General features: G+C 36.1%; 1 protein-coding gene across 1 annotated transcript in view; it reads right to left on the bottom strand.

The window, feature by feature from the left end:
• PREX2 (phosphatidylinositol-3,4,5-trisphosphate-dependent Rac exchange factor 2) overlaps positions 1-16,113 on the bottom strand; it is a 182,658-nt gene that overhangs the window by 69,695 nt on the left and 96,850 nt on the right. The window contains exons 20-26 of the mRNA XM_009995562.1: positions 15,561-15,709; positions 13,049-13,134; positions 11,098-11,234; positions 7,849-7,966; positions 6,816-7,000; positions 4,208-4,369; positions 191-413 (exon numbers count right to left, since the gene is read on the bottom strand). Coding sequence (XP_009993864.1) covers positions 191-413; positions 4,208-4,369; positions 6,816-7,000; positions 7,849-7,966; positions 11,098-11,234; positions 13,049-13,134; positions 15,561-15,709 — 1,060 coding nt within the window. The remainder of the gene's footprint in view (positions 1-190; positions 414-4,207; positions 4,370-6,815; positions 7,001-7,848; positions 7,967-11,097; positions 11,235-13,048; positions 13,135-15,560; positions 15,710-16,113) is intronic.

Genomic DNA, 16,113 nt, shown 5'->3' with positions numbered 1-16,113 from the left:
AGGGAAAAAAGATACTGAAAAATTGTGATGAGTTTATTATGCTTTAAATAAATATAAGTATGAAAAATAGGGGTGTTGATAAAAATTTGTCCTTAATTTTAATATTTGGAACACAAACCTATACAAATTACCTTTTAAGACTTTATATCAGAAGAATTGGAAGTAATTCTTTCAAGTTCAACTGACTTACCTTGATCAGTGTTTTTATTTTCCTTTTCATGGGAAGAATGTTTTCTGCTGTCTAACTGTACCCCAAAAGCACTACCAAGGGAAGTTGAGGTTTTAGGGTAAGACACTTCCATCACATTGATATGGCAATTAGTTGGACAGAAATCACTGCTGTGAAGTGGTGAAATCTTTGACTTAGCTTGTTTGAAGGTAGGCCAAGCTCTGTTTTTTAACACTCTTGAAAACTAGAAGTGAAAAGAAAACAAGATTTTTATTAATAGCATTTGGTGCTTCAGCACTTGGTTGACAAAACTCATGTACCTGACTAGAAAACAAGAGTTTAAAATATTTCAGTCATCTTTGATTTCAGATGCCTTGACTTCAGAACTTCCATCTTTCTCTACAAGGAAGAGAAAAAATGTTTTATATTTTTGATGGTTTGTCTTTTGAAGTTAATTATATTTACCTATTTAAATAGCCATGTAACAAGGTGATAGAACTTATTTTCCTTGCAACATAATATTAGGTGTCTTCCTGGGGTGAAAGTCTGGAAATGTTCTATGATCCATTGCTGCACTGCACATGACATGTATAAATGCCTCCTGACATAGATGTTTTCAAGCCCATGTCTTGCAAAAATTTCTGAAATTTTTGTCTGAACCTCTAATAAAGACAGAAATTGAAGCTATGAATTATGAATTTCATATCCAGGAAGGATGAAGTCCTCCCTAGTGGTTTCCTGGGCTGCATTAGAGTAACATTGCCAGCAGGTGGAGGGAGATAATCCTGCCTTTCTGCTCAGCACTGGTGAGTCCACACCTGGGGTGCTGTGTCCAGGTCTGTGCTCCCAGTACCAGAGTGATGTGGGCCTTCTGGAGAACATTCAGCTTAAGGGACTAGGGCATCTCCCCTATAAGGAAAGGCTGAGAAGCTGCAATTGTTCAGCCTGGAGAAGAAAAGGTGCAAGGGATCTCATCAATGTATATAAATACCTGAAGGGAGTGTGAAAAGGGGACAGAGCCAGGTTCTTTCCAGTGGTGCCCAGTGACAGCATCAGAGGCAATGGGCACAAACTGCCCAGGAGGTTCCTTCTGCACATCAGGAGATACTTTTTCACCATAAGTGTGACCAAGCACTGGCACAGCTTGCCCAGAGAAGTTGTAATATCTCTCTCCTTGGAAATATTCAAAAGCTATCTGGACACAGCCCTGAGCAACTACCTCTAGGTGGCCCTGCTTGAGCAGCAGGATTGGACAAGACCTGAGAGGTCCCTTCCAACTTCAACCATTCTGTGATTTCAAGTGATTCTGCAAAGCTCGTAAACATTAGAGCATAAAAATTGCAGACACCATATTTACAGACTTTGCCGGTCCACTACCTCTTCTCAACCATGTATATTAGAGCTCACCAATGATAAACCTTCTTTTCCCCTCTGTTTTACAGTCTAATTCTAATACAGTGCTTGGCCACATCTCATTCACTGTAACACTTGAAATTTTGTGCACACTCTTGAACAAGATTAGAGTTATTTGTTTTTTAAGACAAGATTATTTCAACCCAAAATGGCTAAGACTGAACTGTTCTAAATATGTCTCTTATAATATACACCTACTTCAGAATCATAAAAGTAATGAGATCAAGCACTCCCATCAGAAATGAGACTTGTCAGTCACAAGTAGGATTTTTGTCAAAATGTGTCCTTTCCAGTGAAGTTTGTTTTCAAGTGAGATTTTTTTCTGGAAAAGATGTAATCAGTTCCAAGTCCCTGGTATTTTAATCACAGTATCTTTCCAGTCAAAATATTGCACAGACCTACCTCAGCTATGGAGCACAGCATATGCATATTCATGCATAGGAATATTTTCAAAGTTAACTTGCAAAGTTCCTTCCCTAATAAACGTCAGTACAAATTCAATCTGTCAAGTTTTGACTAACACTTCAGTTAAACAAAGGTATGTCCCTTTTGAGTAATAACAGGTTTTTCTGCTGGAATTTAAATTTCTGATTATTTTGGTGTTATATTGCATCAGCCTGATGAACATTTGACTGATTAATTACATTTCAATATTTATATCAGAATAAGATCTGGAAAGCTACAAGAAATCCAATTATGGAATTGTCTGAAGGCTGAAGAATGTACAAATAGTTAAGAAGGGCACTAAGGACACTGGACGATGAAAATGTTCCTGCGAGCAGTACATATTTCACATATCAATCTCCCACACATCCTGCTCCAGAGAGACCAAATGCCTGGCTATGATTTAATCAGGTCATAAGTCAGGCCCAAAATTCTTTTCAGAGATGTGTTGAGAAACATCTGGGACTCATGGCACTGGACTTGAGGTCTATTATGAGCAAAATGTTCTGATAATAATAATAGTAGGAACTGCAGAAATCTAGAGGGTTTCTATTTAGAGAATTCAAACTTTCACTGTGAAACAAGGAGCCAAGCTGGGCTCAGGCACTCTGTAAGTCTCCTGTAACTATGGTTACCTTTACCTTGCCAAGAAAAGGACGTATCTATTCCTGAAATTCATTGAATTACTAATTGTCATTAAAAGCTGTAACCATGAAACTACTGATTTTTGAGCAGATGAGCTTGAAAGTTCAGTTTGTATCACCAATATTTACTTCTAGACAGCATAAGCACTGTGAAAAGTACAAGTGCTTCCCCAAGGCTGTTAATTTCATATCCAGCAGAACACAAGAAAATTTCATTTATTCTCTTGGCCTCTTGTCAAGAGACTGTACATCATGCTCAAATTTTATGGCTACAGGAAAGGTACAAACCACCTACATGCTACTCAAATTCTAAATACATTATTATTATTGTTAAAAGAAATTTATTTTGATCTTTAATCAATTTGAAAACACAGAGCTTTACGACTCAGGCAAACAACCGAGAGATCGGATGTTTGGTGATGCAGTATCAGAATCCTTTTGACGCTGCCTTTTGTGACTTAACTCCTCAGTTGAGGACTCCAGTCAGAGAGCACAATGAAAAGTCTTTGGAAAGCTGCTTTTTGGCCTTCACCCTACTGAAGCTATAGGTTTTCCTTACAGTTCTCCCTCCATATTCTTTGAAAAACAGTAAAACATCTATTCTTTTCCATGCACCTTTCAGAGCTGCGTGTGCTCTGTGTGTATGTGAACTTCTTCTTCCTTTTTCTTTTTTCCTTTCCAATTTTTTGCATATTAACACACAGGACAGACCAGTTTGCAAATGTCACAAGTCATATCCTCAACAGGGCAGAGGCAGTTCTACGTAACCATTTTGGGCCTACTTCAAACTAGTTCCAAACTCCCAAAGATTAGGCTGCATGGGACCCGAAGCCAGGAGGATAAAAAAAGTTTGCATTAACAAACTGACAAGTAGTTGATTCATTTATGCTCTACTTAGCTCAACAACTATAAATAAATACACTAGAGGTTATACTCTGGGTTATTTACTAATGCACATCTCATTAATTTAGATCTCAAGTGTAAGAAAGTCAGTACCTTCTCCTTTTTTCCTTGCTATAATGTTTTATTAACCCAAGTTAACCTAACAATTTACAGAGCTATTGCTATTAACAGACATGCTAGAAAAAGTCACACCAATTTGAAGGGCATAAAAGATGCATAAAAATGTAGCAATTTGGTATTTCAAATTAAGATGCATTAGAAGGAAAAAAGCAATTCTGTTATTGGTTCATTTTTGGTTAACGTGCAAATTCACTAGAGTATTGGTTTAAGGCATTTACAAGAATGATAGGCCTTTTGTAGCAAATACCAAGTTGATTGTATCTATAACTGAACACAGCAAACAAGAAAGGATACGATCTACCCAGTGTCTAGAAAAGGAATAATAAAGAGCACAGCTTGAAAACAATATAGGCAGTTACTCAGTTTAGGCATTCACACCTCAAAATAGCTAAACTTTCAGCCATATTTTTGTCATTGCAGTAGACACTTTGAAGAGTTACTCAAACTTTACCACGTTCCTCTTTTTTTCCCTTGAAAGACAAATATCACCCAGCTTAGGAAATGCCAGTCCTACCTTTTTATAGCTAGAGATTCTTCGGTAGATATGTTCAATTTTCTCACTGCAAATGACACTGAATTTACTTTGAAGCTCAGTGGGGATCACTTCATTTAAGGAATTGAGGCTGTTGCAACTCTGCACAAAATGTTCATCACTTTTTGCCAGTGCTTCGAGGATCTAAGATAATAAAAACAAGAGCAGTACTTATGAAATAAGATGTCTAAGATAACCTGTTACTTAACCCCTCACTTATCATCCCTTATAATTAAAGCTGAAAAGCCTGATAATCATTGCCTTTCACCATCACAGATGATGCTGCATAACAACTAATGAAACCTGGGAAGCAAAGACGTTTCTTTAAATCTATCCCCTGCATAAGTTATACCCTTAATAAGCCTCTTCTATTTTTCTTCTCATGACATTGTCTTATAATGGATTTTCTACTAATTTCCTACTAATGGAATCACCACGGCTCCTCTGAAATACATTATCTGCTGTATTTACTTGAACAGCACATATTATGCCATGCTGATGAATGAATCCATTACTTGTAACAAAACCTTGGTCTGGCAGTATAAGTGATACCAAGACATTGAAAAAGCATACAAGAAAACTGAGTGCTAGCCTCCTATATATTCTGCACATATGAACAAGAAATAAGGAACAGAATAAGCTATACTGCCCAGTAAAGACTGGAGTCTTGCTGTGATGGCAACAGTACCAGCAAATTATGGTGACATAAAACTGAAAATAGGCATCTTGAAGAGATGACAGGAGTACATAGCCATTCTTCTGAAGCTAGAGTAATAACTTCCTAGCACAGGCACCCAAAATTTAGATTAAGGCACCTAAATAAGAAAAGGGTCACATTTTAGAGATACTCAAAGAAGTTGAGACAAAGAACACATACAGCATGAATCCATAATAGCTCACATATCTGTAGTTCACCTGCAGAAGTTCACTATTATAATATCCACCATCACAGAGGCAATATATGGTTTCTTATCTTGACCAAGGAGTTTAGAAAAAAATGAATTAAGGAAAGCCTTTCACTCTTCTGCTACAGCATTTAATTAACACCCCAGTCACAGTTTCAATCCTTCTTAACACAAAAATTTGCACAATATAGGAAAGCAGTCCAGTTACTTCACTTCTCTACTGCATGTGATGCAGAATAGAGATGCTTAAAAATGCAAGGCAACAACGAATACACAGCAAAGAAAGAAGAACATGGAGAGAAAGGTAAGACCTCACTGAAAGCCCAGAAAGGTAATGTATTAGAGTATTTAAAACCATTTGCAGACAGTTATATTTGATGAAGTGACACTACAATTTTTCTTATTGTGTTTTAGTTAAAGGATCTGATTATTCTGCCCATGGACCCTCTGGGATCACTTAGACCACTATCACTTGATATAAACTTTATATTATTATAACATAGTCATATTACATCTCCTTATTGTTTTTTAATAATTTATAAATATTTAAGTAGCCAGCCTAAATACTAAGTGTGATGAAACTGCATTATTTAAGGCCAGGATCAATGTGGTAGAAGTACTTCTTAAGTACAACAATGAAGAAATATTTCTTAAGCAGTTTGGAAATAATACATCCAACATTTTATACAAAATTGCAATTACAGCAAGAATGAACACCTTTCAGGCCAATGACTTCAAGCATTGACTAGACCAGCTCTAGCAAGTCTCATTATGTTGGTGCAAACCTCATTATGTAGGTCTGTTAACCTGACTTGCATCAAAATGAAGTCAGGGAAAACGAGCATGTACCCATGCCTCAGCCATTTCAGTCAGATTAGCAGTTCAGTTTACACTTCTGATGGAAACAACAACAGAAGAAATTTGCAGATATCAATACACTCCCCAAAAGTTTGATCTTCTTATTAAGTTTACTTTGCTAAAATGCATATGTGTGTGAAAAGATTTTTAAAAAAACATAAGAAAAGAGCTGTATTACAGCTCTTTCGTATGGCATTTGTCAATCTGGTAAAACAGTACCAGGTACATATGAAAAATTTCACATCCCATTCATAGCAATAACAGATTTCACCAGTAGGAAATATTCACAAAATCGAACTTCCAAAGTAAACTGTAAAGTTTCACTTCTTTACTGTCTTCCTCCGTGACTTTGCCAATGTGTGTGCCTGTATATGCACAGCTTTATTTTACTGTCAGACACAGAAAAGACAGATGCTGTGCTACTCTCCTTTTACTGAAACCAATTTTAAAAGTTGCACATGCAATTATGATGAATTCAAACAACTTTTGGAAACTACAGCCTACTTGCACCAAATTTTGATGTTTCAGTGAGTCTTTGACTTTCTTTCAAGTTTTATTTGATAATTAAGAAAAAAGGCAGGGGGCAGAAGGAATGGAAGACTTGAAAGTTCTTTTACAGTTTTCCAGTTTAAAGGCTCACTGTATAAAGTTTGCTTCCTAAGTGCACAATCATCCTCAAAAATGTCAGAGGGATAAAGGGATAAAGTATTAAATGAAATACATAGAATCCTAAGAATAACATAAATCCTAAGAATAAGCAAAAGGCAGAGGTTGCTCACTGGTATTAAGCGTAGTAATATTTAATACCTACAAAAATTGCTTCATACCTTTGCAGTCAAGCTGAAAAATCCCTTTGGTTCAATCATTTTTTCTAACACGTGGCATTTTATTCCAGCTGTACTGTCATACTCATAGACCACTCCATACTCCAGATGAACATTGTCTACAGTGAGACTAACATGGTCCTTCTTCCCATCAATTATTGCCATAGTGTTAAATTTGTCAATTGCTTCTAGAATAAAGAAAATAATTCAAATCAGTAGAGAAGGATTGGTCATTAAAAAAACTAAAAAGGACATAGTCAAACATTCTAGGAACAGATCTATTCTGGTAATTCTATTTAAAAGCATTCATCAAAAAATCCAGCTATCAGATGAATGATTTAAAAATCTGAACACCAGTAGGTTTACGGACACTAAAATATTAGATTGCTGAAGTGTCATAAACAGACAAGTCACAGCAATCTCTCTTTATAGACAGTTGTTGAAGGGGACTAATTCAATCTAATTTATAATCCAGAGATACAAGAAAGCAACAAAAAATGGAAAACTGAGAATTTTGAAATGAACTAGAAGAAAATGAACATGAAAAGTGTCAACATTTAGAAATGAAACCGCAGTATCAGTATTTACCCAGAGAACATAAATACAGTTCACGTTAACTGTCTCTTTAATTACCATGATGCATATGAATGCAGATTTCTCTAAATGTTAATTGCCTGAAAATAATCTGAAGGATAGCTGATTTGTTATTTCTCATACAGTAGTGACTAATGTATCTAATTTAGCCTTAAATGATTATTAGTGGTGAAAATAAATCAATTCCTAGGATTATGTACCCCAGGAATGAAAATTGAACAGATTTCCTCTGAAGTGTTCACAGAAGCTTCTTCTCAAAATGAAAAATAATCTCAAAAAAACTGGTATGTTTTCAGAAGACATCAAAAATTAAAACCTTATGTAAAATGCATTTTGCATTCTGCTTGCAATTTCACCTCTAAAAACAAAACCACTGCCTGTATCTTCCCTGCTACTACACAACGTTCTGAGCAACAACAAAATCAAGACAAGCATCACATACCTTCCACTTTGCAGTCAAAGGCATCTCCTCCATCATCTCCAGAGGGCTTGGTGTTTGTTTTCTGAAGATCCTCCTGTGCACTTTCAATGCTGTTGTAAACCCACTGTATAGAATCTTGCTAAAAAAAACAACAAAAAAAGACAGCTAGGAAAAGCTTTGTGAGTACAATTGATAGCAATTCATTTCTCTGCTCCCAAACATGAAATAGTTGCTTTCATTCCCTGAATATTATTCAGCTTTATTGCCTTCTGAGCTCCCAGTTGAAAATAGTATTTTGAAAATTACAGAGAATTTTGGCTTTGTCTAAAACCATCTGAAGCATCTTCTCAACTTATTTCAGAGTATAGTATACCATCATGAGACAGTACAAAATTTGTGACAGTATGCCATCCATCAGTTTCATATCTCTGCCAAAAATAACTTAAGACAATTCAAATTAAACTGCAGATTGAAAAATAGTTGAGACAAGAAATAAAGAAAAAATAAAGGGAACAGATTTTTGCCTTCCTAAGTCCACTGTGTGTCCACAAATCTGCTGGCAAATACTAGGAAATACCAACCAAAGATATAGTATGTCCAGTTAATCTGTCACCCATGTGTCACTGGTATGAATAATACTTCTTTACTTATATTTGCAGTTATTTTACTAGGTATTCTTCGTTTCTTCTCCAGATTGTCAAAACCCCAAAACAAGACAGAACTACTCCCAGTAGTCCAGAATTTTATGTGACTGAGTGACACGAGCACAAGAACAGTGGCTTGGTCATATAACTTATGAAGAAGCCATGGTATGTCTCTCCCCTTACACTTCAAAAGAAGCTTGACAGTCAGTTAATCACTTCCTCTCCAACAGCTACAGCAGAATAAATGACACGATTATGACTAATTTGAATGTATCAACTTTAAAAATAAGTTTGTGGAAAAATTCAAAGTTAAGTAAGGATAGCAAAAGTTTAATCTGAATGTTACCATTTTCACACAAAATGTAACTTACAATCAATTATGCTTTGATAATATACAATATTAAGTTGCTATCTTATCTAATCCATCACAGATAACTATTTTTTTCTATTATTACAGTAATATTTCTCCCTAGGTTTCTTAGATTCATCCATGCCTTACTTCTCCCTCAATAGCACTGAAATGTTTTAATAAGGAATCTAAACTTTCAGAGCAATGTGTCAATTGTTGGAAGACAGCTGTGCACAAGCTGATCAATAAAAACACTTCTGAAACCCACACTTCTTTGCAGCTACACCTAAAAGCTTGCTGCTTAGTTATGGAGTCTTAGTGGTTTGTTTGGCAGCATTAAGACTGCCATGCCAATCTCTAATAGGAGATGCATATTATGGCAAAAGATCCCTTCACTATTTAACTTAGGACTAACTACTTAAACTGGAAGTCCCTCTTTCAAAAGTTAACACAAGATGCAATGTAACATGATTTGGAGCAGTATTCTCCAAAAGCATTATAGAAGCACAAACAAAGGACTAATCTGTCACATCACGATTAGTATCACTGCAAAGAAATCATAATTCCAAGCAGTAAAATCTGCTCTCCATTTTCTTTATCCAGACAAGACAGAAAAAATATAAACACTGTCCAATAGAAGTTACATGTTTATTCACACTGCAAGAATCTGAAATGAAACCAAGCGCCGGGCAAGCAGGAAAACTCTTCAGCCTGAGGAGTGGAATATAGAGGCAAGATAAAAAGATCCCCTTTCAATTACACAATTCCCAATGACAGGAGAGACTGCAATATTTGTGTTAATTAAATGATAGGCTACTGTACTTACAAAATAGGAGAAAACCACATTCATAGACACCTTCCAAATAATTTAAATCCCAAATTTCTGAATAGGAAATGAAATGTTAGCTGTCTTAACACCAGTGGGAATACTGCCATTTATTTCAGTCTAGACAGTTCTCCCATAGCATTTGATAGCACTGCATCCTAAATGAAGGTTTTCTTGTCAGTCTGGGGAATTTGAGTTATTTGTGATTCGCTGAATTATGATCAGCTGCTTTTTAGGATTGAAATAAATATTCTATATAAGAACAACAGTTATGTACTCCAATGTATTATGCAAGTGGATTGAAAAAAAAAAAAAATTAAGAGTAATTTTGTATGTCAAGGCATTCATGCCAGCCAACAAAACTAAATTCTCTTTGGATGTCACTAATATTTATAGGAACTCTACAGTAATATACAGAGAGAAAACACCTGCTTTAGAGAATTCAACTTATCTTTTACTCTACCAGTGCACAAAGCACCCTCTCTCTACTAGAGCACATCTTACTTTAAAGAACAGGTGAGCTTGATCTTGATAGGCTATGGAACAACTTCAGTTCTGCATTAGAGTTTAAATACAAACATCCAGACATTTTCGCAAAGACTGTATTTGCATTACATAGTTCTAACTAACTATTACAATTCTTATCTCTTATCTATGCAGTAGCTGTGGGAGAAGGTTTTCACTCTTGATTTTAATTGGATTTTACTTCTCAATTAACATGCTCTGGAAGAGTTTCTGAAGTTAATTAGTTCTATTCGTTCACAGTTGATGAAAAATTTGCATGGACTTGGAAAAATTACATTATAGAATCCAGCTGGTTTTGGTCTGCTTCCTTAAATTTAAGTCTTGGAAACTTGAGATTTTTTTCCTACATGAATGCAAAAAAAGATAATGAAAACTGCAGGCTTATATTTAAAAAAATGGAAATGTTGAATCATTTGAATGTATGTTTATTCCTAAGATTTGAATGCAATTGGAACACAGAGACTTTTATGGATGGAATATGTGAACTCTGCTCTCTTTGCATTGAAGTGCTACAAAATTCTGGAAGATCAGCTTTTTGCATTGCATTCTCCTGCTGTTGAGCACGCAGTGAGCTGTGTAAATCCCTCTCCATCATGATGAGAATATACCTCACAATGCTTTCTGCATAGAAATGCTAAAAAACTTGAAATAGTCCTTTAAAAATACCACCTTTAAAAAAAAATAGCTATAAGTTTAGATTTATTTCAATGGAGAAATTAAACAGACTTTGAACATCAGCAACATATTGAGCAATCTTCAGCTTTTCTAATTCAACTGGCTCCCCTTCACTTTTATTCACCTTGCTTTTCCATTAACCCCACTCAAACACAACAGGTGTGTGGACAGAGATACACACCACACTGCTTACTTCAACCCAAATAATAATATTTAGAAGAAAATCTGCAAGGGTTCCAAGTGAGACATACCTGCATTGGCCGCCTGTACTTCCTGCATGCTGTGACATGAGCAATAACACTTGCATGAGTCTCCTTGCTGACATTAATTCCATTCACTTTGATTATGCACTGGCCAGGGTGGAGACCTGCTGCAGCTGCCACAGTTCCTATTAAAATACTCCACACAGTTAACAGATTTCTTTTCCTAAACATCTCATTTAAATCTTACAGTCTAAAAGAGTGATTTTTTTAATCAGAGTACTACATACTTCCCCTGACAGGATGCTTCTGCAGTCAGCTGGACTACAAGAAAATATATTTCCCTAGCAAATGATTCCATAAAAAGAGAGCAGACTATTTTCTAAAGGCTGTTTTATAAAAGAGATGTTGATTAGCAACATGAAAAATGTGGAATATTTGTCTTAAAGCAAAGGATTTTCAAAGGATAAAAAGGATCTAGCTTGAAACTCACTAATTATATCTTAGACCACTTTTACAGTTGGACTTTATGATCTTAAAGGTGCTTTTCAAGCAAAACTATTCTATGATTCTATTTTTAATTACTTTACATGCCCCAACCTTATGAGCTTCTTGACTGCTTCAGGTGTCTCTATTTATCATACAAAACTTTCTGACAATTCATAAAGAAGTATCAGAGCATACTAGAGCTTCTTCTTAAACGTTAAGTGAAATATCCAAATCCAAAGACATTTCCAAGGATCTTATTCTTCTTTTTATCTTTTTTACCAACTCAATTATTACAGCTTTAATCAAAATAGACAAAGATACTGGAATAGGAGATCTCAAATTTATGTTCTCATCTGCTATCAAGTTAGATTACAGCTGCATTTTAAATCCATTACCAATGAAAGTCTTTGGAAATGACACTATTACCAGTTATTGCAATGCTCCTCAAAAGAAAAAAAGGATTTTAAAATAAACATTTATATAGGCCTTACTAAATATCTAAAAAAACCCCAAATCCCAAAATCCAAACTCACTTCAAAAAAACCAAGGTCCTACTTGAGCATATGCTTAAAATCTTTCAGATTTAGCAAACTACACAAGCAAGCACTTAAATACCATTGAGACTAATTGGAATAAAGTATGTGCTTAAGGAATAAGGATAGGCAGTTGAATTGATATCCAGATGCAGAAATAATTATCACATCAGCTCAACAGTCTGTAGTTTATTAGACTCTTGAAAATCTAAATTCTGGCACCACAGCCTGAAAAAAAAAACCTCATCAAGCTCTGTTCAAATCTGTCTGCTTTGCAGATCAGTCCACTTGAAATTCCTCAATTACAACGGGTGGGAAAAAGGACACAACTGCCCCACAATAGCTGAAAATACAGAGCTAGCTGGCTCTACCATTAACAACATGCAACAGCAAAAAAGAATGCTTCTGCTTCTTTTATCACAGTGCACCAGTTAAGAACGTACTGTGTTATGGATTTGACAATCACACCACAAAATGGACAAAATATTATTTAGAGGAAACATCAGCAATTTTCAAGACAGACTATGTACTAGCCTGCTTGAAAAGATTTGTGAAAAGATTTGTGAAAAGATTTGTGAAAAGTGCGTGCTCTGTAACATGTTTTCAGAACATGGCAGAACCACACAGCCACCTAACAAATTAAGGCTCAGGAAGTGAGTGGTGCCCAACACCAATTCACTGGAGAAGGTGATTTTGCATCCACTGCTATCCACTAATCTGTAAAGAATGCACAACCCTACCTTAACTTTCCTATAATCATATGCAAGCATACAAACAAAAAAAATATATCCAATGCGTACTAGGTGTAAAAACACAAAATAATCTTATTTGGTTTTATTTAATATTGTTTTATTGTTTGTCAGTTTGGGGGGCAAAAAATCTAAGCTGAATCACTGGTTCTAATTTTTATTAATTTCAGCCATGCCATTTAGATATTAAATGCATGTTTACTGCTACAGCTGACAGCTCTTAAGACTTACCTCTCCCAACAGCATGGACAACTGATGGGCCAAAGCCCCGGATTTGGAAGCCAAGTCCATCTGCAGAGTCAGGAATCTTCACTGTCCTGATACAAGCAAAGATTCAAGATGAATGTAGCAAAGGGTAGCATTTTGTTATTCAAGGAAAGTAGGTTACAAGGGTGTAAAATTCCAAACTTTCATTCAATTCACGGTTTCAGACTCAGCATCATTCATATTCCAGATACTTTGCACCACTGACATCAGAAATAGGAGCAAGCTGAGAAAGCAAAACCAATCAGAGGAAGGTAATGCTATATTGCAAGGAAATTCAATATGCTGATTACAACCAAAGCACCAGCATAGCTTTAAAATGCCTCCCAAAGGGACTGTGATTTAAGTAAACTGCCACAGCACAGCAACACTGAAAGCCCAGTGAAGGCAAGCAGTCTCTCAGACAAGAGGACAGAGCCTGGGGACCACAGATGATGGCATGCCATTTCAGATGAGCTGCAGTAGACTGTAGAGACTAATCCCTATTACAATTTGTTAATATCTAAGTGGCTACTTGGTGAGTGTTATTGAAAAAAATATTTTGTTGCAGTTTTTCTGAGCAGCTATATAAAGTTCTGAGCTTTGTAAAGCAAGAATCTCCTACTACTGGTCTTATAAGTTCTAAGCACATTGTGCTACACTCCCACTTGGCCTAAGGGCAACAGCAATAAACCTGCTGACAAACATAATCTACAAAAATACAGTTCTGAGAATCAAAATTCACATCTACTCCTTAAAATGAAGACTGAGCTCGCTCCAAGTAAGCCAGCATATCCACATGATAGCAGCTCAGCTTCCAGCAAAAGCAACACAGCTGCATTAGCACTTACCAGACCTAGTTAGGTCATGCATAACAGTGCACTGATTCAACTTTGTAGCCTTTACTTTGAGTCAACTCTGTCATTATTTAAGGGATCTTTGCCCTGAGCACCATTTGCCAGTGTAAAAGCAGACAAACTCAAATTGATGCTGAAAAGTAATTTTAAAATACATTTGGACTGTAATAAACTTGTTTTACAGGTAGCTTTTAATAATATAATTGCATAATTTCTTGTACTTTCATTTTTTGGTGGTATTTGTAATGTTTGGCATTCAGAGACAATATCAGCAGAGGTGGAGATCCAAGACTCACTGATGTGTATATACAGGTATTTTTTAAATATTGGAATATTCTTGAGATTAATACATTTTCATTTGAAACATTTAAGTATAGCATCATTAAGTATATTTACATATTCACTAAGGTGGATACAATCTATATGGTTTAATTCTGAACATACTAATGAGCTATGGAAGACCACCACTAGCAGTTTAGGCTAAGAATTTAGGAGAAACGTGTCTCTTCTGCCAACACCACTATGCTAGCAGCAGCTCCTGACAAAAAGCTGGCAGCATGGAGAAACAAATTCTTCAATTCCTCTGAACTCCTCATTCACTAGATCACCTCTGTCAACCACAAAATGCATCCACTCTTTCACTGGTAAGTTGTGTCAGAAATTAAACCAAGATTTATATTAAAATAGGGCGAACATATAGCTTTTATGCTTGCTACAATGCTATTAATCGACTTTTTTGGGGTGGTTTGGGTTTTGTTTTTGTGGGGCTTGGGTTTGTGTTGGTTGGGTTTTTTTGAATAGCAGTCCAGACAACCACCTTAATGCTCTTTTTTCTTTGCTCTTCTCCCCTTTTCTGTACTTCTTCAGATGGCTTTCCTTATTGATAGGAGAAATATGTCTCCATTCTGCTGCCAAGCAGGGGCCATCCCCAAGGCACTCTGTGTGTGCTAACTGGTAACAGAGGATAGTTCCTCCTTATCCTGCAAAATCTGATCAAAAATTCCTCTGACCACTGTTTTCTTATTCTGCTCTTTCTTTGCTATATATAGACTAGTAACAACTGCATTCACTTTGTTAAAAGGCCTGTGCTCACTTGCATATATACTGCACTCAGCCATTAGGCCTCACTTTGTATTTCTTTTACATAACAAAAACTGCATTCAGGTAGGAATGGTCAAAACTGTGTACTGAAATGCATGTTACATAAAGATGGGGAGCTGTTCACTTGCTCCTGCTGATTACACAACCAGCACACACACTGAAGGGGCCCATTAAACCAGAGCCCAACTTCTGTCAAACCAACAACTAGTCCCCAGACAGAAGAAGCTGTTTATTAAACACAGTGAGAAATAGGTGATCAAAACTGTCCTTATAATTGAGGAAACTTCATTTATACTTGGAGTTCTTGCATATATTGAAAGTGACAGAGCTGAAGAGCTAAAGCACTTTTGTTTCACTTTTGCTGACTGACAAATGTAATAAAACAAATTCAAAGCAGAACAAATTGCTTGACTAAACAAAGCATCTGAAAGATACCGCATCTGAAATAACTTTACAGGAGTGCTGTCTGAAGTTCCACCACTCTTTCAAAATTCACTTCAACTGTAGTTTGTAAAAATTCACCCAAAGGAATGACAACTTACTCCCGTGGTTTAGTGCTCACAAGTACCCGCAGGGGCTTTCTGCTGTTTAAACATGCTTTCAGAAAGCAATCCACTTCACTGAAGGGTCGCAGAAAAACCAGGTCACCATTAATGGCAAAGATTTTCTTCCCAACTTCCAAGCCTGACATCTAGAAAACAGTAACAGTTGTCTGTTATGTTTGCCTTTTATAATCACTAGCACCATCTTTTCTTCTGCTGGCATGCAACCCCAACAGCAGAGGTGACATGCACATTTCCTTGACATTCTTAATGCCTCCTTCACATACCATGCCCAAAAGACTTACAACACAAATGCTCTAGAACTGGTTAAATTGACGCACAAGGGTCAGAGGGGTACAGTAAACACTCGTTCTGAAGAGGCCTAAATAAGAGACTTAATCAAGATTTTATTATGTTATTACAGTATCAGTTAATATTTGTAATAATTAGCATGACAGCTTTCATTGAGGCAGTTTAATGTTTTTTATGACTTCAGCTAATTTGTCCATCCATCATTCTCCAAAGGAACTAAAGCTTCTTTTCATAGGGAAAG

The sequence above is a fragment of the Chaetura pelagica genome, unplaced genomic scaffold (assembly GCF_000747805.2).
Source record: "Chaetura pelagica isolate M959 unplaced genomic scaffold, ChaPel_1.0 scaffold83, whole genome shotgun sequence".
NCBI classification, from domain to species: domain Eukaryota; kingdom Metazoa; phylum Chordata; class Aves; order Apodiformes; family Apodidae; genus Chaetura; species Chaetura pelagica.
Note: the sequence above shows the minus strand (reverse complement) of the source record. Positions and strands in the feature narration are given on the sequence as shown.